The following is a 25,513-nucleotide window of genomic DNA, read 5'->3' on the forward strand; positions in this document are numbered from 1 at the left end:
ATGGCCTATGGTGGTCGTAATGTTTTGCCTGGTAGGTGTCTATCAATCAGCTTCACATATTCCAAATAGCATTAAAATACAACAGCCTAGCAAATTAAAAAAGGTAATTGGTTGTAAGATGTATATCAAAAAGGAATGAAGGTAAAGAAAAGGTAAAAGAAAATTGCTGAAAACAAGGGAAAAGTAGGTTAGAAAATATAATCATATGGAAGCCCCATTGAAGCTCTTTAAGTTAAGATAAGATAAGATAAGCTTTATTGACCTCACATTGGAGAAATTCACTTGTCCTATCGGCTCAATAGTCAAAGGTCAGAGGAGGGAAAATGCCAAAGTAGGTAAGGAGAATCAAATATATACAGTTATACAGTGATACAGCTATATACAATTCTATACAGTCCTATTTATAAATAGGTTATTGCACATATGTTATTATACTCTTTATACAGGGTTACTGCTCAGGATTATTGCACGGGTTACGTGCAATAAGAAGTTATAAGAAGTTATACATTGGAAGCTCTCACTTTACAACAAGGGATGGTTTTCAATCACTATGCAAAGGATTTCAAGTCTTACATCATAGCAATTTAGTCTTACAAAACTTCGAGATCAACCGTGAGTTCAGAATAAACAAACATGGACGACGGCATACTCCGGAACAGTAGGTGGCGGTAATGCTCGTTTAAGTTGGTTGCCAACCGGTAAAAAAAAAAACCTCAAGAAGGAGGAATAATGGAGTGGAGAAAGTGAATGTCCGTGTTTCTCTCACCTCGCTTTCTGATTGGCTACATGTCAAATTCAACAGGCGGTGGGATTGTTGGTCCTCAGGGAACACCACACACGCCAAGATATCCATCCGAGACAATCCAACATTTTGAATAGCCTCGATTTGAGATAGGAGCGGTCCTGGCGTCGTCCTGAGCGGACCAGATCGCTCTTAACACGCCACACGTGGTTCTTAAGATTACTTTAAGAGCTATCCCGATTATTGGGGCTTTTCAGAAGAGCAAAATCAGGCTTATCATGCTGTCGTGTGAACCCGGCATTGCTAACACAGAACCCAGGACATAAAGAAATACAGACACACCAAACTGAGATCTAAAATAAAAACAATGCTACAAACAAAAAAAGAGAGATTGGCCAACAAATCTGACTAGACCTGGAAAAACTGATGGTTGCCTAGCAGTTTTAATAAAACTCAAATCTTTGAAGGGGGCGGAGCATTCCTGGGTCTGCGTTGTAATTGGTTGGGAGGATGTATTGACTGTAGTATTAACCTACATGATAGGCTAGAATGCAAAAAGGAAGGAAAACTGTTCTTCTATTGAACTTTTTACTTTTTTTTTTGTTTTTTTTCAATCGCACCACATGTCTATCGATGCATATACTAGTGATGGGTCGATGAGGCGTCATGAAACGTTTCAACACATTGCAACTCTGTGCCGATACTGTGCCGATACTGTGTCACTGAATACTGACACCTGCTGGACCTTAAAAATCCCTACAGGCAACCTGGTTGACAGAGTTAACTGACACTGATTTGATGACCAAGTATACACAATACAATTTAAATCATTGTATGTTGCATTGTATTATTTTATATTTTCATTTGAATTAAACATATATTTGATTTTTTTTAGATACAGTCAATAAATAATGTGAAGGAGGATGCTTGTGGACTGGCTTTTTTATTTTTTTACAAATGGTTGATCGGGCGCTGTGTTTAGTTACCTGACTGATATCATCTGTTCTGAAATCGGACATGCTGAGTATGACAAAGGGAGGAAAAACTACTCAGAGTAGCAACTTTCTACTCAGTGTAGATCAGCCGTTTTTTTCTGAAACGACGCTCAGAACAAAGACGCACAGCGCAACCCGCCCAACCAAAAAAGTGTTGCAGAACCCATCCATCAGTGGTGCGATCCGATCAGCACCTGGCGCTCACAGAGCGAGACTGTGGTACAACACCATCACACCAGAGTTGCAAAATAGTAAAAAATTAACCATTATTAACCGTTATTTTGTTTACAGTTCAGCTTGGATTTTCTTTACTGCGCAGCATAGCTCTGCTGTGCGCGCTGCTGTGCGCGAATGCACACGCGTGCAGCTTAGAGGGAACAGAAACAGTTTGGCGCGTCAGTCAGTTCGAAACAGGCGCTGTATTGGTCACGTGACCGAAACAGTTCCTGTATCGGTCACGTGACTTTTCCGTAGCAATACACACATCGACACGGGTTTCGCTCTATGAGACCGACACATGCGCCGACGCATCGGTGTTGCCGGACCCATCACTAGCATATACAGTATATTGGTATTGAATTATTGTCCAGCCCTAGTCCACAGTATTATAGTTTTGCTGGGCAAGACCTGGATTAGACTAAGACTAGCAACTAGCACGGATAACAATCTTGTATCTTCTGCTTCTATCTGACATAAAAGTCCTTTTAAATAGAAACAGAGAATCAACCGCAATGCCGACTGCTTAATTCCTACAGATTTATTGCTGGGTTTGGTGTAAAAAAAAAAACCAAAAAAACAATAAGCTTGCATGCTGATGAGACAAGGTAAACTATTTAGGCGTCTGCAGAATCAGTACGTTCCCTTCTTTCATGTGTCACTTTTTCCAAATCAGCTGACAAGAACTAATTAGGGCATGAGAAGCTGTGCAAATGTAAGGAGGCAATCAAAGAAATGAGGAATAGCTTCCTCCAATCAGTCCTCTGTCTGGGAGTAGTTGGAGGGGATTTTAGCTGATTACATTTCATTTCATAAAGAGCAAATGGCACTCATCAGGGTTGAGAGGTGTTATTAACTGTGACAATCAAGGTTCAGGGGGATAAATGAAGTCTTTAACTACTTTAAGAGGTGAGACAGACATCGTAAGTGCCAAGAAGTAACTGATTTACACACCATCAGTTCTAACAGTAAGGATGCAACCTCTAACAGATAAAAAGAAGAAGACAAATGGCAAAATGAGCTGCCAAAATGGTTTCTGGTTTAAAGTAGTGCTCCTCTCTTCAGTTTTCATTTAACAACAAACTAAAACTTCCACAGTGAGCGTATGAGGTGATATGTCCGGGTCCTGGGTGCAGTGTGGAGGAGGCTAGTAGCTGCGAGGTAGACTATCTATGCGACACGACCCACCCTCTCCGGTTTGGGCTGGCTTTTCAGAATATTTAAAGCTGGACTGGCCACATTACTACTACTGACTACTATTACTTCCTTATGCCCACACTGAACAGATAATAAAGAGATAATTTTCAACAAGACTCTAAGCTCTTGTTATGCCACTGCTCTGATCGTGACAAAAGGTATCTCACTTTGCAGCTAAAATGCGCCAATCCATGTTCTGATTGATCCAGTGCATCTAAATATTTGTTATTATCACTGTCAGCCCTGTTATCATTTCACAGTTTACTGTCGTATTTTAGATATAGTTTGTAAAAATCCATCTGCCGACAAGTGCTGCGATTTAGCTTAGCTCACACAGTAAGCGCCATGATGGGACTGCTGCTTTCTATCTGTCCCTATCAAATAAACTTAATATATAAATAAAATGTACAGTTTTGTTAAAGTATTGTAATAGAAGCACTGTTGGAAAAAAAAACAGTATTAGGTTGGCTGTTTGTCAAGCTAATAACAGCTAGTGCTAGCTCATGCTGTTCAGGAGGTTTATAGATACGCTGATGCACGTTCAAGAGCTTTACTGACTTTTCTATGTTGCTCTCAAACATTCGTGTCGTACTGACCGTCAATGAACCTCTAATTTCAGCAGAACTTTGATAAACGTTCAGCATTAACGGTCCATTATGCGGAAATGTGCTGCGGAGAACCCTGTAAAGGCAAGACATTTTTCAGTTCAATAGGTACAGATAAATGCTGAAATAAATGTATCTAAATGGATTTATTCTTGACCACGCACCACCTTTAATCTTTCTCTAACAGTCAATTGCATGCAGCCGTAAAATAATCTGAAAAGATGTTTTTAAAATACTATTGTTAGACTTTTACAGCTACTCACCAAAAAACGTACACCAGTAAACTCTAACTGGACCATCAATAATCTTTTAAAAAAACAACACACACACACACACATCCATGTTTAAAATACTTATGGAGGACCATGCATTGACTTCCATTATTTTTTAATCCATTCTATGGCCTTACACTAACCCTAACCTAAACCTGATTGACACCTTAGTCCTAAAACTAACCACTAGCCCAAAAAAAGTAAGGTTAAATAAAAAAAAAAGGTTCTCCCTCAGTATAAGTACACAGACACGCAGCATTTTATAGTATGTTACAGTGTTTAACAACACCTAAAGCAACAGGGAATTAGTTGGAAGAAACAGACTAACATTTTTTTTTTTTTTTTTTGCTGCAACCAGAACCTTAAGCCCATAAAACCAGAGCATTCTCCCCACTGTCGGCACCGCTGCGTGTGGGTGTGAATCATAAAAACTGATGCCTGTAGCATTCATATAAAACATGCAATAGTTGAACTCTGCACACCGTTCACTTCCAAGCATACTAAATCAAACTGTGCATGAAATCTCTGCACACCTAAGGCCAACTACTGAACAGAGCTGTCAAAAGTATTCACATCTGATACTCAAGCAAAAGTATAGATAATAGGGTTTAAATATACTTCTGCAGAAGTAGAAGTATCAACTCAAACCTTTTACTCAAGTAAAAGGTGTAAAAGTACTAGATTTAATACTACTTTAAAGTAATAAAGTAGAAGTAATGGCTGTTTCACCTACATATGTCAATGGAAAACAAACCATTTAGTGCAATGCAAATATATTAAAAGGTCCATTAAAGTGCAATACTGAGCATGAGGCAGAAAATCTGACGCCTGGTTGCAAGTAAGTATTGGTGCAACTTCAGAGATATATTATCAATAACCCTTTACTTATTATTCGAACGTAAATGAACATCCAAGCGTAGCTACAGGAATTGATGAGGGCAGCAGATGTAAGATAAAAAAAAAATGGACATGAAAATAAGTGTATTACCCATTTATAACACTTATCCTTGTGTGTCTGTACACAGTAGACCGTGTTGTAAGAATCAACGATTAATCCAAGCAGTAAATCAAAAAACTTTAAATAAATTAAATAATTAATCCTAAAAATGCAAAGTTCTTCTTCTACGTTTCACTCTTAAGCTTTTGTCGGAGCGTTTGCCAAACCACTCAGCGCAGTACTGCCTCCAACCACGATCATAATCACTCTGTTCGGGTAGCGCCATTTATCTGTGTGTTATGTTTTTTTATTTAGTTTTTTTTGAAAAGCCAGAACAAAAACAAGCTAAAAAAATTTAAGTAATGACACTACTTTTAATAGTATAAAGTACAGATAATTGCATGAAGGAGTAGAAGTAAAAAGTCGGCTAAAAAATAATTAAGTTACGCCATTAAAGTAGAAATAACCAAAATTTCTACTTAAGTAAGGTAACAAAGTATTTGTACTTAGTTACTTGACACCTCTGCTGCTAAAAATTTACGTTTTACGTCTTCAGCTGTAGCGGCGAGAGACAACAAAACGCCTCCATGGAGAAAAAGGGACTTTTCCCCTTCAGCTCATCATGTGGGCTTTCTTGCAAACCTTTTACAGGACATGCCGAAGGATTATTATGATCCTGAAGGCAGCGGGATGATGAAAGGCAGCCGACGAGACGGTGCAGCGAAGCAGCAAATTAAAACACACTGAGACCTTGACAGCCATTATACCAAGTGGCTACAGGGGAGCATCTGCTTGGCTGAATTCACCGGCCGGTCCCAGGCGGCCGGGGGCTTTTTAAGGTGGTGTAAACACGTCGCTACTTAGTGATACATCAGATACTGAGTTTGACATGTTTGAAGCTGAGGGTCAGCCTCAGCAGCGATATCATGAGCGGTTCCGTTTACAGACATGACTTTATTAATCACCTGACAGGCGGGCCTATTTTTTTAGAACACACGCGCAGCAAAGGAAACTAGAATACCGTCAAATGGTTTCGTCACTCGTTTCAGAGACAGTAACTCATTTCACATGTGGTTAAATATTTCAAGCTTTCACTTCTTGTCATTTTAATGATTACGGCGTACGGTTAATAAAACAACAAAAACAAATTTAGTGTTAAAAAGAAGAATTTGGAGATTATTCCATCGTTATCAACTTAAAGATGGAATAATATCATTGATAATAATAATAATACACAGTAAAATTATGTCTATAATAGTATACATCTCCATATTTAATCAGTAATAATCCATGTCCTGTACATATGGAACCACTGTTTATCCTGCACTTGCTGCTATTGCACTTCTGGTTAGACCTGAAGTGCATTTCGTTGCCTTGTACCTGTACCTGTGTAATGACAATAAAGTTGAATATAATCTAATCTAAAAAAAGGATATCTCAAACAGAAAGGTCAGGCTTCTGAGAGCACGTTCATTTGGAAGGGGCTCCTTTTTGCATGAATTACAGCTTTTTTTCAGCTGTGGAACTGAAATGAAAGAATTTTATCATAATACTTTAATTGTTAAAATTAAGGTATTAAACAAATTAGATGCTAAGATTGCTTGTATCTCTGAGCATTTAACAATGAATGTTTCTGCTCTTTTTTTCTAGAAGGCTCCAGGGTAGCTTGTAGGTGACATCTGACTGAAGAAGTTATGGTGGGCTTTAAAGCCTTATGAACCACTGGACTGAGTTAGATTTATTTAAATTTATGGTGGTGGCAGAGGCTGCTGTTAAAACGGTTTACTCAAATTCACTGAAAAAAAGATACAGCCGTGTTCAATTAATTCTAATATTACTGACTAGTTCATTTAATTCAGTAACTCAGTTTAATAGGTTAAGCTAATTATACAGATTAATCACACAGACTGTTGTTTTCAGCCCTTTATTCCTGTTAATTATGATGATTTTCAGCTTATATATAATGAAAACATGACTTTAGAGATTAGAATATTACATCAGACCCAAAAAGAAAATCATTTTTCATCACAGATGTTAAAACAAAGATCTAGGCCTAATGGAAAGAATAGCAAAGATTATTCTAAAGGTGTTGACCTGGAAAATAAACCTAATCAGATTGTATATAATTATTTATTGTATATGGCTGCATATACCCACACTTGTGCTGTACATTAAATCCTGATTATTAAAGCCATGACTTTCTGCTTTTTGTTTAAAATAACTTTTGATTGTGTCAAAATAGGGCAAGATTTTAAAAATAAAGTTTTTTTAAAAAGAGATCTGTCTATATCGTTTATATCAAGATGGTATATATTGTGTTATAATTATACTTTAATGTATTCCAATAGGTTATTTTTCAGCTGCTTCTCACATTTATCTACAGCTGTTTGTTAAGAAAATGTGCCTATGAGATATCTGAGACAAAGCTTTGATTGAGATGCCTTTTTATAATTAATTAATGAAAAGAAAAACCTATTGAGATAAATACCGTATGTCGACCTAAAAATAATGAGTTACTGTTTTTGGTAATGTCGCCCAGGCCAGGTGAAAAACAAAAGAAAAGGGAAACGGGTTGAGATGAGGTGAGGATTAAAATGATGAAAGGACAAAATGGTCCCCTGTTTCTGCTCCAGCTATCAGATAAGAGCGTGGCCCACTCCAACGCTCCACTTCAGCAGCGTGTCGGAAGGAGCTGGAGCTGCTGGACGAACGGACACGGCTCCGCCTCATGGCGTTTACACCGCTGCTCGGGTTTAGGAAGCATTCTTAGATATACTGGGTTTCCAAGTCTGCAGCACTTTCTAATTCCTTACAAAAACAGAGTCATCAGCAAGACTGAAACGGTAACAGCAATACAAGAACGAAGAAATAGGCAGGACACGATCACATGAGTTCATATATATATATATATATATATATATATATATATATATATATATATATATATGATTTGAGTAAAACCGAACAAGCAGGCAGCTGAAACTCGAGCGGTTTCATGTCAGCAAGCCGGCGTGGGAACACCCACGTTCTGTCTGGCATGAAGCTTTGCAGCACTGTGGACCCAGCTGACTGAACAACAATCAGTCACTGGAAGAGGAGTGCAGTGTTTACCGTCCATAAATCTCCTCTATGACACCGGCTTCACGCAGTAATAAAGGACTATCCAGGAGAGGAAAAAAAAAAAAAAACACAGGGGGGAGAGATGAATGCAGGATCCAGAGTGAAGGTCTCATTCATTAAAAAATAGCAAAGAGATGTTCCAGTTCTCGGCTGCTAGACGACACCGAGGAGGCACAGCTTGACGCTGTAGACGTTACGGCTACAGCAAATAGTCCATGTAAACAAGAAGTGAGGCCGTTCGAGATAAACAGAGGTGGTTTAAATCTAAAGGACCTGTCAGGGTGTGCAGCTACAAGCAGTGCTGTGCATTGACATTTGTGCTAAAAAGGAAGAAAAAAAAAAAACCTGGCAGCTGGGATGGGGATTTATCGTGTCAATTATTTTTATTATTGTGATAAGACTTCTGGTCTATGCTTTGTCGGGGTTGTTATTTTTGCTGTTTTATACACTATTGGGTCATTAAGGAGCATCAATAAATACCAATTAGGTCCAAAATATGATTAAACGCAGAAAAATCTGGTTTCTCCTGTAACTAGTGTCCTGATGAAGCCTATTTTGACTGGTTTATATGTTTTCTAGAAGCAGTATTTGTGTTTATTGGTGTGATTACAGCGACATGCAGTCACACTCATATAGTCACCTATAAGACTACACACGTCGCCCACCCATACCTGGCAGTACAAAAGTGCCATTTGACAAAAACGAAAGTCAAAAAACTGCCTGGTAACTGTAATCAGCCTATTTTCAGATAGATCAGCCTGTCGGAAACTCATAAATCCAACTTTATTTGGGATTAGCGAAGGCATCATACATAATAAATACCAACACTCTTCAGTGCGGAGGCTGTTACTGCAGGAAGAAGAATCCAAGTGAGGTATTTTCAGCATCAGTGAGGTAATACAACTTCATTAACTTCAGGTTGCCACCGACTTCCAGAGATTTAGGAATTAGGGCTTCACAATTAATCGCATTTGCAATACAATTGCAATTTTAAGCGCAATTTCCAAATCGCAGAGGTGTGCAGTTTTTGGCTGTGTAACAAATTAATGGATAAAATGTGTCCTTTAGGTGTAATTAAAATTTTTAAAGTGGGTTTTTTCTCCACATGCAGAGTTGCAGCAGTGATCTAATTTTATTTCTTGTTTTAGAAATCATACTTTTTACCAGCAATTTTCAGGAATCTCACCTAACCCTTCAACACTAGTCAAACTGTTTTTGATGCCCAACTCAATTCAAAGCTATTCTTTTGAATAAGAATATTCTGATTAATACAAACAAGTTAAATTTCTTGCTGTAAATAGTTATTGTATACAAACGTCTTTATCTACAGGCCATTTTTGTTGCTTGTGGCTAACTAAAGTCTGAATCAAGCAATTATGGTTGCAATATATCCCAAATTAGTTTTTCGGCAAAGATTGTACAGCCCTGTTAGGGAGCGACTTTATTTTTTTTAACTTTGTTTTGTTTTTGATTCTAGTCATGAATCAATTAGAGTCAGGCGATCGTGCCTATCACAACAGTAAACATTTTAGGAGCGACTTGCAGCGTGTACTTCCTGCACTGATTGTAAAAAATGTCGGCGCCCTGCTGCTGGAGTAGAGTCCTCTAGAAATAAGATGCTCAAGCTTAAAATGGAAGCATTTCACCTCTATTTTAACATAATAAATCCACGTTTTACAGAGACGGCTCACATACGCACCCGTGTGACACTGCCACCCCTCCTAACTGCTGTAATTAATAATTGCTTGCAGAGGGAGGGACAGTAGAACTATTGTGAATGTGCTTCTTATATTATGATGTATATTTAGGCCAATGAGTGTCAGCAGGTCCACACTGTGAATTAGCGGGGCTCTAGAAACGTGCCTGAAAGCAACATCACGTCTGACTCTACTGTAGGAGTCTGCAAACTAACGAGTTAAAGAGGTAAAAAAAACGCTTCAGACAAATAAATCCTTTCACAACTGGCGGATGGTTGTCCTGAACATCAAAGAGGATCACTTTAGCTCAAAAACGACAAAAACCAAAAGAATAATTAATTGTCTGTGACATCAAACAGCTAGGGATAATTCTGCGTGTTTAAAACTTTCAAACAGCCGTGTCGTCAACTATTATGTAATAACTTTTTGGCTCTTGAATAGGGCTGAACAATTAATCGCATTTTCAATATAATCGCGATTTAAAAAAATGCAATTTCCAAATCGCAGAGTCTGCAATTTTTGGCTATGAAACAATTAGGGAATTAGACACGTCCTTTAGGTGTCAGTAAAATGTTTAAAGTGGGTTTGCCTCCACATGGAAGGGAAGACAGTTGCAGCAGTGAGATAATCTAATTTTATTGTTTTAGAGTTTATATAATCATATATAGCATTAAGTTATGGTCATTCAGTTTAATACAGAGACTTGCTTGTTGGTTGCACTTTATGTTCAACAAGGATTGATGTCCAAATCAACTAAAAGCTGTTCTCTTGAATAATATTCTGATTAATAGAAACATTAAAAGTTCTTGTTTTAAATAGTCCTTGTTTACAAACATCTTTATTTAGAGGCCATTTTTGTTGCTTGTGGTTAACGCAGAGAAAAGTCAAGATTGCAATTTTAGTTGAAATATATTGTAGGCAGAACGCAATCATTTCTGCTGAGTTTAGATGCTGCGGGTCTTTTAGCAACTAATCTGCACAGCGAGGAAACACACTGATTTATTGTTTGTATATGTTTAAAAACACATGATAAATTAAACTGGAAAAAAAACGCATTAAATCGCAATATTAAGAAAAAAAAAAATCGCAATTAGATTATTTTCCAAAATCGTTCAGCCCTACTCTTGAACACACTGAGCTATGCGGGGCACGCTCAATCACGGTATCTATGATCTGTTTACGCTTTCTGAATATTAAACAATGCCACGAACCATTAAAAAAAAAAAAATGCAAAATGCAGTAAATTAGAGCAGATGTGTCGGGAGTCACTCAAGACAGAAAACATGGTTTCTTTGGTTCTATGGTTACATTTAAATCCCGCTTGTTTAAGACATCAATTTAATTTCTTGAAGTGATTTAATGCAGAGTCGACTGAAAGACAATTCAGAGCAGATAAAAGAACATGAATTTATTCTTATTACAGCCACACCAATAATGAGCGTAGTACGGGAGAAGTGCTGACATCCAAACGCGGAGTGCTGGTATACAAAACTAGAACAAGCGTAACTACTCGTGACCTTAGTTTTCCAGTTCGAACGGGACAAAAAAGCTCGAGGAAGGAAGGCGCTCCATTGTGGCCGGGGCTGAATCTGCTTATGTTTAGTCTCTGATAACCTTTCAGAGAAAAAACAATCAGTCTGTGGTGACGTCGGTGGGGGATGCGTGTTGCTGAACGTCGTAGCAAACAGAAAAAGGTCAAAAACAACATTGTTTTTTTAGTAAATACAAAGCAGAGGGCTGCTCCAGCGTTTTACAGATAAAACAGAAAGAACAACCTTATATTACAGGGCTATTTTTAATACTTCTGTGGGAAAACGTATGCAGCGCTTTCATCACTTAAAAGCTAAAAACATGTTTTCCAATTAGTCTCTTTTGTCAGGTTAAAACTACCTTTAGAAAATAACAACCTTTACGTACTTTTTTTCTGTAAAAATGTGTTGTTTTTTCCCCACAGTCTAAATGTCGTGTTTTCATTAGCTGTGAGCATAAAATCATCATAATCAACACAGAACATCAGTCTGTGCGCGATTAATAAACATAATGTGTTTCACTAAGAAATCTGAGTTAATGAAACAAATGACCTTTTTAATAATGTTGTAGTTTATTAAGACGCACCTGCATTTACTAGTTCTCAAAGGTCATTTTGACGCACAGCTAACAGTAGTTAGGATTAAGCTCTCTTCTTAATCCTAACTACAGAGGTCTTATATCAGATTTTAATGAGCTGTGTGGTTTTGTGTCACCTTATCTAATAATGACTTAATCTCATGCAGCGATTTGAACCTTTCAACATTTTGCCATGCCATAAGTGCAAAATTTAACGAATTTTATCTTGATTTGTGCAACAATCTAATAAGAAGTCACCAAATTAGAAAATAGAGAGCGCCTGTCTGTAATTTAATCTGAAAATACAGCATTGACCCTGGAGGATTGTCTGAGAGCAATAGACAACAAAGATCCAGAGGCACAACAGACGGGGGGGAAGGGAGAAAGTTGTGGAGAAGTTTTAAGCATGGTTAGGTTATAAAACAATATCCCAAGCTTTAAACGTGGATCAGAGCTGTGGTGAACCCATTACCTGAGAAGGTAAAGAGGATGGACCCCCTGCAGACTCATAAAGACAAAGCCGTTCACCTAAACTCACCAAACACGGAGGTTATTGATCAGAGAAGGACCGTGCCAACGACAGAGAAGCTGCAGAGAGGCACAGCTCAGAGATTTCTGTCTAAAATATCTCAATAACTACGTGTCATTTTCCTTCCTTTGCCCATTTATGCTCTAGTTTGTGTTATTTAGATGACAGTATTGAGGAATTACAGTATAGTTTGAGGTCATTAGCGGATCCCAATGTGAAAAAAAGGTTCAAGAGGGATGAAAAGCTTTGCAAGGCCAACAAGCTAATTTAAAAACGTAGAAAATCACTGAAAAACGCCTTAAGGGGAATACCAATCCGATAACAGAGATCAGATCAGGTCACGGCTACTATAAGAACAAAGTAATAAATAACAAGTTTAACTTATAATGCAGCATCCGTCCAAAGAGATGCTCCTCAGCCAACAGTGGTTCAGTTTAAACAAGTGCTTCCTCTTAATTTTACTGCAGGAAGTATAGAAAAATGTCTCTAAATTTCCCTAGAGATCTAAGCTTGTGTGTGCATACTCAGTATTTACCAAAAATAAATGTTAATTTTCACCTGCACCTCCGAAGGGAAGCATAAAACATAGAGAAAGTGAGTTTCCAATGCATCTAGCTGCATGTAAACCAACATACTTTAACATTAAGACACCCGGCAGGTAGAGGCAGTTACACGGGTCGCTCTGAGAGCCTTAACAGGGTTCCTGCAGAAATGAGTAAATCTAATTTAATGCCTTTTTAATGTCATTTGTAACATTTTTAATGCCGTCGACACGTACCCATGACAAATACACATATGTAAAGACAAACTCTGGAAAGTGCCTTAAGATCCGGGACTATACCAATGAAATTAAATAGTGGAGGCAAAAACACCTGCTACAAAAAAAAATGTTACAGAACATTGTACTACATCAATTTGTGTTTTTTGTAAATAGTATTAAATCATGGGTCTTAGTTGGTTTGCTTTTTATTCTCGTTCTGATGACAACATGTTTCCGTTCGCTGCATTTGTGTAGATGCTGACGACGTGACGGTGTTGGTTACAGAAAAGTAACGTAATACTGTTAAGTGTTGCTGTTGTTGAAGCTGATTTGTGACCAACTGCGTGTGAGATCTCAGAGCGTTGGCACCCATTGTACCATGCTTTATTCTTCCATTTTTTCTTTTTTTTTTTTTACAAACACTGCAAAATCCTTCTCCATCTTTACCATCAGCTGGCTGCAGCCATGTGCTGAATTCCTCGTTTTGCAGCCACTTTTGTTGGAATTTGAAATTCCCCCGTTCTCTACCCCTCCAGCCCCCACGCTTCTTTTTCTTTTCCTAAACTACATCAGGTAGCAGTACTGCCACCAACTGGTTAGGAGGTGGACAACATATTGCCACGCTTCTTTCCAAACATCCGCCTTTACGACCGACCAGAGGCAGTTACCGAAATGGTTCCCCATGTTTACGCTAGTATACATATATGACGAAAGAGCTGATTTATACAAGTGTTTTTCTTGAAAAGAACAAAGAATTTCTTATGCCACCGGTAATCAGATTTAATTAATTTAATGAATTTTAAAGCCATTTAAGTCCTTAATTTTTTACAAAATCCATTTGATGATTTTTAAGGCTTTTTAATGACCCGCTGAAACCCTGCTGAAGGTTCTGCTAGGAAAGGCCTCATCTTTAGCCTCGTGAGACCATCCTGATCTCGCAAGCTTTCAAGGTTTCACTCGCAGATCAGTCTGGCTACTTTCCGTTAAAGAAAATTTGGAGCAGTTCACCAAACGAACGTCCAATCAGCGTTGGCTTTGAGGCGGGTTGAGGTGTGACGCAACGGGAAGCGCGACAGTTCAGTCTAAAAAACATGGCGGCTTCAGCCGATGAAACTAGCGTTAGCGCGGCTATCGAGCAAGTTTTATCGGAATTACAGAGTATTTATTTGCTGAGCTAACGAGCCTTTACCTGCAGCAGCAAGAGTAGCTTGGCTTGTGGTTGTGTTTTCGTCGTCGCTCTGTTAGTATGTCATATGCTTCGTTGATCTGATTGGTTTATTTGGCCCATCTATCACCAACATAGGCCAATCAGCTAACCAGTATTTTCGCCCCTTCCCAAAATTACTTCAACGGGAGGTTTCCAGATGGATATGCGGAACAAATCCATCTGGTGGAGTCAGGTTACCTCATTTTGGCATTAACAGGAATGTGACTCTGCTGTTTTCAGACTAATAACAACACACTGCAGCTTTTTTCGAACTACAACCCCCACAGTCAGATGCCCTTAGAGGAGGAACGGCCTCAGTAACGCGCAGAAGCAGACGATTGTGACCATTACCTGGAGATGTTCAGTAGAAGAGCTGCTCAGTTCATCTCCTGACTCCGAGTCGTTGGTGCGCCTCTCCTCTCCTGCAGAGTCACAGTGCTGCGTTCTGTCCACGTCCAGGGGATCCTTCCCCAGGTCCGGCGATCGGGCTCGGGTGCGCGGCAGGGTGCACCCTTTCTGGTGAGGCTGGGGAACGCCACCCTGGACCAGGATCTCGGCCAGAACTCGCTCTTGCTCGGTGGGGGTGCCGGGTGGGTGATGGTGGTTGCTCTCCCTGCGGTGGATCGGCGGACTGAAGTGGGCCGAAGAGGCGGTCTGTGCAGAGGGAGAGCGCCGCGTCTTGGACTCGTGTCTGTGGAGGGATTCGGCGGGCTGGTTATTGAGGCTCAGCTCCAGGTTGGCGGGCTTGACCCAGAGTGAAGCACCGCTTTGTGGATTGGGTTTTTCGGCTGCGGCGCGGGGATGCGAGATGGGTTTCGGCGGCGGCATGAGGGCTTTGCGCACCTCCCGCACATACTGAGCGGGTACATAAAACGGTTTAGTCACGTCGTCTTTCTTCACCTGCCACCAGTCCTCGTTGGTTTTCTTGAGCAGTATGTAACAGTCCCCTTCCCGAATGGTAATGAGGCGGTCCTTGGACTTGTACTCATAGTTGTACTCCACCTCGACGTAGACCTGACCCGGGACTATAGGCAGCTCCGCCATGACGCCTCTGACCGTCCCACAAGGCAGTTCAGCATCAGAGGGAAATAGTTATAATCATGGTGCAGCAGCAGAACTGGAAAGAGAACAGAAACAAATTCAGATACATATATTTTAGAATTCATTTTACATCCTAATGCCATTGTATTCTCCTTAGGTGGGACAGAACAGCTCTAAATATCTGGCATCTAAATTGAATCTATAAACAAATGTAGTCAAACAGGATGGATATCATCGTTACGATTTTCTTCCATTTGTAAAGAGCATAAAGATTTTAAAAAGTAAAAAGGTTTTGATAGTTTAGAACCAAGTTTTGATAAACATGGCTCTGCAGTTCATGATAAAAACTTTCCTTTTTATTTGGAGGATTGGATTTAGAGCTGACATAATCATTGACGATGAAACAATCCGCTAGCATCTTTATAATTTATTCAACATAGTCGGAAGGCCTTTATCTTTTTTTTTTCTAATAAAAATGTTAACGTTAAAAGTGTTTTTGCCCAAGTTGGGATGTATGTGGCATGTATTCCCGTCTTCAGCCAAACATGGTGGATAAAGCATCATATTACTGCTGGACGACTGAGTCTATAAACGTATCAAAGTACGTAGATGACAATAAATGGGAGGTTTGGATGCTTTCATTTGCGAAGCACAGCAGCACAAGCTGACTCACATCTCCCAATGCCTCGAGGAAGAAACTGCTACGGTCTGATGAAACTAACCTTGAAGCTCTAAACCGTCCCTAACAAAGGCAAGTTTGACACAAAAGTGGGTCGAGGCAGATGAGCGTTCACACTGAGCCTGGTTCTGGTTCTGCTGGAGGTTTTCCTCCCCGTTAAAGGGGAGTTTTCCTCTCCACTGTCGCCTCATGCATGCTCAGTATGAGGGATTGCTGCAAAGCCATCAATGCTACTTGCTAAGACTTGATGCAACCTGCTGGGTTTCCTTAGATAGGAAACTTTCTGACAAATCTGTCTGGAGGATTTGATTGAATTTGACTTTTTAAAGTTCCTTGAGATGACATGTGTATCATGAATTGGCTTTATATAAATAAAATGGAATTGAACTGAAAAGCAACATCAACCCTGCAGTGAAACATGGTGATGGCAGCATTATGTCCTGGAGTTACTTTTGATCAGGTGGGAGCTTTTAAAAAAATATATTACTAAATGATTTTGACCCTTACTCTTCATTATATACTTTCTTCCCTCTGGAAATATTCTCCATGAGGTTAACATTAATTTCAACAGCTACGCTGATGACACTCAGCTTTGCTTTTCCGATAAACCTTCTTCCCTCGCCTGCTGCTCGTCTGTAATAAAATCTTGGTTCTCTTCAAACTTCCTAAAATCACACACTGCATTGCCTTCAAATGCAGTCAAGCTCTACAGCAGAGGTGTCAAACTCCAGTCCTGGAGGATCGGTGTCCTGCAACTTTTAGATTTGTCTCTGACCTGAATCAAAGGGCTGAATTAGCTCCTCAGGATGCACTCAAGCTCAACAAGGTCCTGCTAATGGCCCAAGTATCTGATTCAGGCGCGTTGACACAGAGACCCATTTAAAAGTTGCAGGACTGGAGTTTGACACCTGTCACATGAATCCGTAGCTTCCTAGGCTAATAACTACCGCTCGAGGCATCAGTCGGCGCTGAAAGCCAGCCAGCGTAACGATAAGCCGAGCGGATATTTTTGTCTCCTACTGAACCAATTAACAACACCCATTTTATGTGGCCTGCCCCCCCAAGCGACGACACACGCTCTGATAAGAGGGTAGATTGACTGAGCGGACCAGGTGGGAACAGGATCGCTTCAATCACAGTATGGATTATATCTGAAGCAAACAGTGCACAAGTTTTATTAATTTCAAAGCATCAATAAACGTTTAAATGCATCTGATTATTGTCAACTCTTTTAGCCCAGCTGTGTAGGTGTTTTACTGCAACAGAGCAACAAACCAGTTCTTCAGTTAGTCCGTCAGTGAGAACAACTTTGAACGAAAAGAAAAGTAGACTGCAATCCCTTTCGTTAAAAAAGTACAAAATCTTAAGTAGAGCAACATTAAAACTGCAATTCCCTGGAAAATAATAAGAGGCTGCCAAAAAAAAAAAGAAGAAGTCAAAAAGGATAAATCAGAAATGATTTCTATTTTGAATCTGTTATGTAACAAATATTTAAACAAAGGCACAATCGGTTTTTAAAGCCTAAGACTCTGTGAAACCAATTACAATGAACAAATGAGATAAAAACGCAAGATTTAATCCTCTTAAAAGGCTGAATGCCCCGTCCAGCTCAGAACCTGAAATCATCACATGAGATTATCCAGAAGGGGGAGAGGACGGCAAAGCAAGTCATGCCGTCTTTGTTTACTCACGCCACTCTGTACTAAAGGACAGTAAGTACGATAACACGGCAGGCGCGCTGATGCCGAGTTTTCGCATAGTTTTCTGCTGAGGTCACATGTGTAAACACACAAACACGCACCTATTCCACCTCCTACAACACAAACCTGGGGTGTGAAGTCTGTCTTTACTGTTATAGAGAGCTCCCATACAACTTCACTCCCAATAAAAACACAAAGTAGTTAATGGATCTCACTGATAAAAAAACAAAACAAAAAGGTATACGCTATGTTTCAACATTTTATCTGAACACTTAGGAGAACATTATATAAAATATATACAGTAGCCCATGCATGGTGTATATTACTTGATCTTTTTTTAACCTAATACTAATTTAGCTTCCAATGAATGACACAAAAAAAAAAAAACCTGATAACCCAGATAACTCCACTGGTGCTGCAACCAGTTTCTCAGTGATGATCTCATTTTGTCTTGTGTCATAAATTCAGAGGATTGCTTCCTGTACAGCCGGTGCCTTCCCTCCTCTTTACAGATAAAAACTCACCAGGAGGTAAAAGTTTATTTAGCATTTTTCCATTTTAATAATAAAGAAGTTGAAAACGAAAAGAAAAATTACATTTTTAAGGTGAAAAACTGAGGCCATGCTAGCGGGGTATTGATATATTACATTATTACCTCAGTTTTAACATCCTCATAAATGTATACAACACAGTCTGCCTAACAATATCCTAGAAAAAGTCATGATTAAATGTTTTTATGATCTATTTGCTATTGTTTTGTTAAAAAATTTCCTTTCAGCATTATTTTCCAACACAATGCTTAAATTCCACTGTTGTCACTGAAAACATTTCTGATGTTTAGCTTTTCCCAAACTGATTTTCCCTTTTCTGTGAAGAACAAATGAACTTGCCTTGCTAAATGTTGACATTAAGGTCACTTTAAAATGCAAAAACAATATTATAATTAGAGTTATAGATACTTCCTAAACAGTTTCAGCATATATGTTTTCTTTGACGCGGTTCTTAATTAGATGGCTCTTTTGAAAAGTGCATTTCATATTCAATCAGGTTATTTACGCCTGATACTAACATTCATTTGATAATCTGAAACATTAAATGTGGAGGAAAAAGCAAAAACAGAAAAATGTGTACAATATGTGGACAAAATATTTAGTTGAATGAATCTTGAGACAGTCACTGGTCGTAAGCTTAAATCGCTGGTGTGAGGTTATATAGTGTGACAGACGCTGATTAAGCCGTCTCTGGACTGAAGACAACCGATGATAAATATCAAGCAGTGTCTGCCATTTTTAGGGAAGATCGTGCAGAGCAGCTGCTGCTGTGCCTGAGGTCTGATTACTGTCGTCTTTGCCCAGCTATGAGCACCTCCATCACGTCTGCTCCTGTTCTTGAAATTAGTGTATTTGTCCTTGATTTGAGCAGGTAAATAAGATTATTTGCCAATGGAATAAGATTGTTACACTTAAAATAGGAAGAACTCATCTTCATCATGTTACTTCAAGTGCAGGATATCTAATTATCTTATTTTAGGAGTATAAAATACTTATTTCATAGGCAGGTAATCTTATTTACCTGCTTAAATCAAGGACAAATACACTAATTTCAAGAAAATTTGACTTACTTTTAGTTCCCTTTTTGCAGTGAAGTCATGCTAGTGAGGTTCATGGCGCAGCGTAACACGGGCTACCTTTGAGATTTTAAGAAGTATAGCTTCCACAGTGTGACACGCTTAGGTCTTATTGGTTTTTTGTTTTAAATATATATCTAAAACTATACCACTAATGCTTTTAATAAACTCACATCCTCCTCTTTCTCACAGGGTTTTCTTACAGAGCAGCTTGACGAAATGCTAGGCTAACGTTAGCACGTTCTGATATGACTTGTTGATCATTCGGCTCATAAAAATAAAGACTAAAACTACTTGGCATGTTTTTTTTTTTTATGATTCTATAAGCAAGATTTTAATTTGATACCAATGTTCTGACATTCGATTGTCATTTCTCTGACCTCAACGTCACTTTTATATTCTTCAGCCCAGTAGCCTCTAGTGTCGCTACAGGAGAAATGACATCCAACAGTGGCAGGACTATAGAGCGGCGTTAGGAAGAAAAAAATAGCCAAATAGTTTGCAATAACTCCAAATAATAAAAAAATATTTTCATATAACAGAAATTGTTCCCTACACAGCCACACATTTACAAATATAGTAGCTTTGGGGTTTTCTTTTTGAAGCTATTGCAGTTAAAAGTAAGTCTGAGAGTTGCCAATTCGTAGTACTTTTTAATGCACAGTAGCTTCAGTGATCAGTGATTAGGTGTGATCAGGCTAAAAGTGCCAGGATTACCCCCAATCCCCTGGGCAACTTCCCCACAGATTAAAAGGCTGGTCTGGACACCGAGGGGAATCATTCCCATGAAGAGAAATCCATTAACCAAATGAAAAACACAAGGTACACAGACTGGACAATGCAGATTTCACAACAAGAAGAATAAGCATTTCACGTTACCGTTTGACCTTCTAATTCACTCCGCTGCACTAAAAGCAGGAAGACTTTCTTCTATGTTCACATAATTCTCCTGCTGAGGACAAAAATATTAACTGAAAACAGACTGAAAATGTATCTTTATCTAGTATTAAACCAAACCCACAATAATGACCAAAGGTCAAAAAACATGAACAGATTAAAAAAATAAAATAAAATACAGCCCATCGACCTCTAAGAGAACGGCAGCTAAAGAGCTCAAAATAGTACAGGATTTGCTTTATTTTTACTTTTGCCAGATACAATGATTAAACCATAAATCTGACGACAGACTTTTAGGAAGTTGCTCTGATTTAAACAACTCATAGCAAATCCTGCAGCCCCTTTTAAGCCGGAAAGAAAACCGACTACTCTGGAAGTTCACTGCTTGTTTTTATGAATCTGTAATCCCGCCACAGATCAACTTCATAATTAAAAAAATAAAATATACATAATTCAAAAAAATAAAAAATGCTGTGATTTGTGTTAATTAACTTGGCCAGAATACAGAATTTTTTTAATTGAATTTAATTTCTTTATACTTTATTTTCTGGCTCAGTGTTTTAAAAAATGCAATTTGTCAATCTTTCGTGGCATAAAAATAAATAAACCTGAAACAGCGTGAGAGACAAGTTATCTGTCCAACATTTAAATAAAACAAATACGCATCAGCTCCCTATTAAGTGTATTAACAACTAAAATAAAAAGCAAAAAATAAAATAAAAAAAAGATCATTACACCATTACACACCCTTTTAACACTGCAGTGCGGATTTATTTACATAAAATGAAAACCATAGCAGAAACCCTGGTTGGATAGTCATGCAGACTGAAGACAATGGGTAGTTTCTGCCTCTTTAGTCTCTCTTTATGTTGTCTGCCCTATTCTTCCTAATGAAAGGCCTTTAGAAGATTAAGTACCCTGAGGCTGTTTGTCTTTTTCACTTATCCCCACCTCGACTAAGTCTCAGCTTCTGCGCCGGTATTTAGCAAACCGCACAAATCTTCCTGGAGTCCCCATCAGCAGAATCAGAGGAGGCACCTTAATTTAAAGTGATGTTAATAAGCTTTACAGGCGGGCGTGGTCAGACGGGTAAAACTAAGTCGAGGTATGAGGCGTGGAAAATAAAAGCCTCCGAGTGTGAGGAAATGTTTAAACCGCTTCTTGCTTGTCCTAAAAAAAAAAAAAAAAAAAAAAGTCACCTATTGTGTCAGTACATGTAGTAAAAACAAAAAAAACACGCCGTCTCTCGGACGCTCACATGATTCCTGCCTGCCGGGCTCAGGCGGCTTCTGACAGAGGCCGGGACGCCACTGATTACTTCGCTTTGCTTACTTTCATCACGGAGAGAGGAAATCACTCACACCCACTGTGGTGAAATCTGAAAGAGCAAGGGAAGGGAAGTAAGGCAGGACTGTTGCTTCAGTGACGACGACGGCTTTAACAAAAGAAAGACGATTTTATTGCCGTCACACTTGGGAGTCTGATATCACTCGACCTAATTATGACGGGTCATCTCTTTACAGCTTTTGAAACGTTCTCAGGGATTTTTGCATTTATCATTATGAATGTTTCTAATCCTCAAATAAAAAAAAAACAGATGTCAAACCATAATATTCGAAAGCAAATAGTCAAATATTGATGGTTTAAGAAAAAGGGAAAAACAGCCAACACTTTTAGCAAAAACAGACGTTTAAACACCGGAGATGCCAGACATCGAGTAGAAGCCAATTTTTTTCAATGATCGGCTCTGATTGGTCATTTCAACGTCTAAAACTAAAAAAAAAAAAAAAAAAAAAAAAAAGATCTGATTTTCCTTTATTTACTTTGTTGTGGGGAAGTTATGCAGAAAAGGTCTCAAGGTTTGGAACCAAAATTTTGGATTGATGTATCTAGAACTGAGAGAATAAATAAATATAAAAGTGCTCGCTTTCCCGCTAAGCCAAACTATGCCGCCGCCCCCAAATAAATCTGGTATATAGCTTGGTACTCCACATTACTCCAGACTTTTTGAATTGAGAAAGCTTCCTGAAGAGGAAGCAAAACGTCTTCAAATACGGAAAACAAGTCCAGTTGCTTTGCTTTTTACTTTTTTTGGAACCCCCAAATAAAGTTTATTTAGTGTTATCGTCCATTTATCCTTCTTGTGGTGAACTGCTCAATATACTGCAATATTGATTTTAGGGTATATTTCCCAGCCCTAGTTGCTACTCCTAGGTGTTAAATGTGATGTACGTCTGTTAATGGATGTGATGAACTGTTTGTTTTTGTACTCACTGATGTTTTAATAATGAGGATGGACCCCGGGAGGAATAGTCCTTACTGTAGTAGGGAATAATCGGGATCCTTAAATAAAGAATAAATCACTGCACTCTACCATGTTTGTGTCCGAGTGTTTTATAGGACCAGCGTTTTTCCTGTAAACTTTATTTCTTTATTGTTTTTAGTTACGCAACTGCGCTGCTGCCTTCTTGGTCTTTCTTGTGAAACAGCCATTTTATCTCAGTGGGATTAAGCTGGTTAAACAAAGGCTAAATTACAGAAATGAAAAAAAATCCTATTTTGAACACATTTATGCTTTAAGGAAAAATAACGCTGAATCATTCAAAATCGGAATCGGCACATCCGGTTTCTGCCTTTTTCAGACGGATTTCTATCAAATAACTTGAACATTTTACGCATATATCATCCATCTGGTTTTGTTTGCCAACAACAAAACGGCCCAAAATATTTTCACGCAAACATTTTGCTTGTGAATTATCTATTTAAAATATCGTAGTAGCTAACAGGCTCCACCTCGCTAGCTCTCTACTCGCCAAGCCAATTAATGGTGTTTCCGTCTTCTTCGTTCAGTTTGAAACTGCAGCTTCATTCATTACAACTATGTATGCAGCTAGCAGAAGACGGGACCAAGTGGGATAGTTTCTCACTTCGAGTCACTTGAAATAAAGCAACATTTCAGAAGCTCTCTTCATCACTGGAAACCATTAAGTTTCTTGTTATAAACATCCTCACCGGCAGGGCCGAGAGTGGAGGAAGACAAGTGGTGTTCATTGGTATTTACTGGTCCAATCAGCCCCCAGTGTAGATACTATAAAGTTCAGATGAAGCACAGATTAATATCTGGTTTCAAACCATTTACCACATCATCACATTAGCATTACGGATATTTACAAAGTAAACTTCTGATGGATGAGGCCCATAACAATGACGCTTGTCATGTTAAAACATACTCCAGCTCATGATAGACCACGCATGCACCTTATGGCTGGACCATATATAAAAAAGAACTATTGATAAAATAGAAACCATACCGATTGATATTGATAATTATGAAAAAATTCTAAACTTATATTTTAAGTGCAGCCCTGGCCGTTTTATGCTATTGCTTAATTACCTATTTTTAGATAAAGAACACAAAAACACTGAATTCAAAGTTAACCCTTCATTCAACCAACTTTTTACCAAAACTAAGAAAAATAATAATAATAATACGTGTTCTCTGACATCTTAGAAGGGGGCAGAGCTTGACTACGGCATGTTCCTGGATCTGGGTTTCTGATTGGTTAGGAGGATCATGTAGTTTTAACCTACATGATAGGTTAGGATGCAAAAGGAAGGAAAACTCTTCTTCTATAGAACTTTTTATTGACCCTTTTTGTCCTATTGCACCACACGTCTATCCATCGATACATATTGTTACTGAATTATCGTCTTAACATTTTTTAATACGGATTCAGCCTTCTGCAAAGACATTTCTGCCTTTTTAATCTGAATAACCCAACACAATTTCTAAAATGTTTGTACGGTTCGGCAGCGGTCAGTCTGGGTAAATCACTGAATCTTTGAAGCCTCAAGTTGATTTCTTTTGAGTAGGACTTAGAAAAACTCCCGCCGACAAACCAACCGGTGTTCACATTGTTCTCTACAGTGATATAAACGTGGAGGTGGCAACTGTTTGGCCAACGCTACCCAACAAGTTTAAACCCTCCAACCCACGACACGATGAACTCCTATCCTTCCCGCCGCAGCTCATGGTTGTCCCTCTCCAAAAATTATGTGCAATTTGGAGGTGTTTGCTCTTCTCTTCCAACTCTTACTCTAGGAGCAAGTGAGTTTTATACTACTTCCTATGTGCAAGATAGGGTTGTCACGATACTAAAATTTCCAGCTTGATGTCGATACCCAGGAAAATGTTCAATACTCAATACCATTTTCCACATGGATAAAAAAAATGTAAAAAAACAAAAATCTTTTATTTTTTGAATATTTTAATTTCTCAATAGAATCACTGATGCTAGTTAAATAAGTGTGCAAATAAATGCTAAATAAATAACCCAACTATAACACATGCCTAGTAGGATGCTAGCCACAGCTAATCGCACAACATTAATGAGGACCACCAGTCCCGCTAACCTCAGTAATAGGAATAATGTATCAAATTATGAACAGGAACTTTAATTTATTAACCTGTATGAGTTCATCATGGAGGCCAGGTCGGTCATTGAGATGTTTAGCCAAGTTAGTTGTGCTGCTTGACTTCGTTGCATTACTTTAAAAATCGCTGTTTGCACCCTTCTTCGTTTGCCTCGTATGCAAAATATTTCCAAATATGCCAAATTAGTATTGTACCTGGATACAGTGTTTGAGTCTCAATACTTTTCAGAGTATCGATACTTTTGACAGCAAAGCACAGCAAGACGTGCTACTGTTGCAATAGATCATACATTATTTAGTAAATCTAACTGGATAAACTTAAAACATTCTCTTAAAATGGGTAAATTACTGTTAGAGCACCGAATCTACCACGATCATGGTTGAAAATAACAAGACTTTTACATAAATAACAGAGATTCATCAATCAATCGTGCAGATTTCCCCAGCTGTCGTCTTATGCGCTTATCTGAGTTGGAAAAAAAAAAGCAAACAGATAAAGGTTGTGAACATATGTCTGATCCAAAACTCTCATTTTCTCTGATGTGCTTTAATCCAAACAGACAGCAGGTAAAACTTCAAAGAAAACTGAAAATCAGCCTCAGCAAGAGGAAAGCCGATTGGTTGATTTCTGGGAAATGAGCCTTTAAATGCAAACGCGGCAGCAGATTAAAGGTTTACTAAATATCCCTGATGTTGTGACATCACTGAGGTGTTTTAAGGTGGCAGCATTCCTTTTTTTCTGACTAGCCCTC

General features: G+C 38.6%; 1 protein-coding gene across 8 annotated transcripts in view; it reads right to left on the bottom strand.

Moving 5' to 3' along the window:
• The window catches only part of LOC105930942 (rho GTPase-activating protein 12), an 89,098-nt gene that overhangs the window by 59,437 nt on the left and 4,148 nt on the right, over positions 1-25,513 (bottom strand). For all 8 annotated transcript variants that reach the window (XM_021319918.2, XM_012869403.3, XM_012869400.3 and 5 more), the window contains exon 2: positions 14,735-15,500. In XM_021319918.2, the coding sequence (XP_021175593.2) occupies positions 14,735-15,427 (693 nt within the window). In that variant the 5' untranslated portion in view covers positions 15,428-15,500. The remainder of the gene's footprint in view (positions 1-14,734; positions 15,501-25,513) is intronic.

Source organism: Fundulus heteroclitus, chromosome 6, assembly GCF_011125445.2.
Source record: "Fundulus heteroclitus isolate FHET01 chromosome 6, MU-UCD_Fhet_4.1, whole genome shotgun sequence".
Classification (NCBI taxonomy): Eukaryota; Metazoa; Chordata; class Actinopteri; order Cyprinodontiformes; family Fundulidae; genus Fundulus; species Fundulus heteroclitus.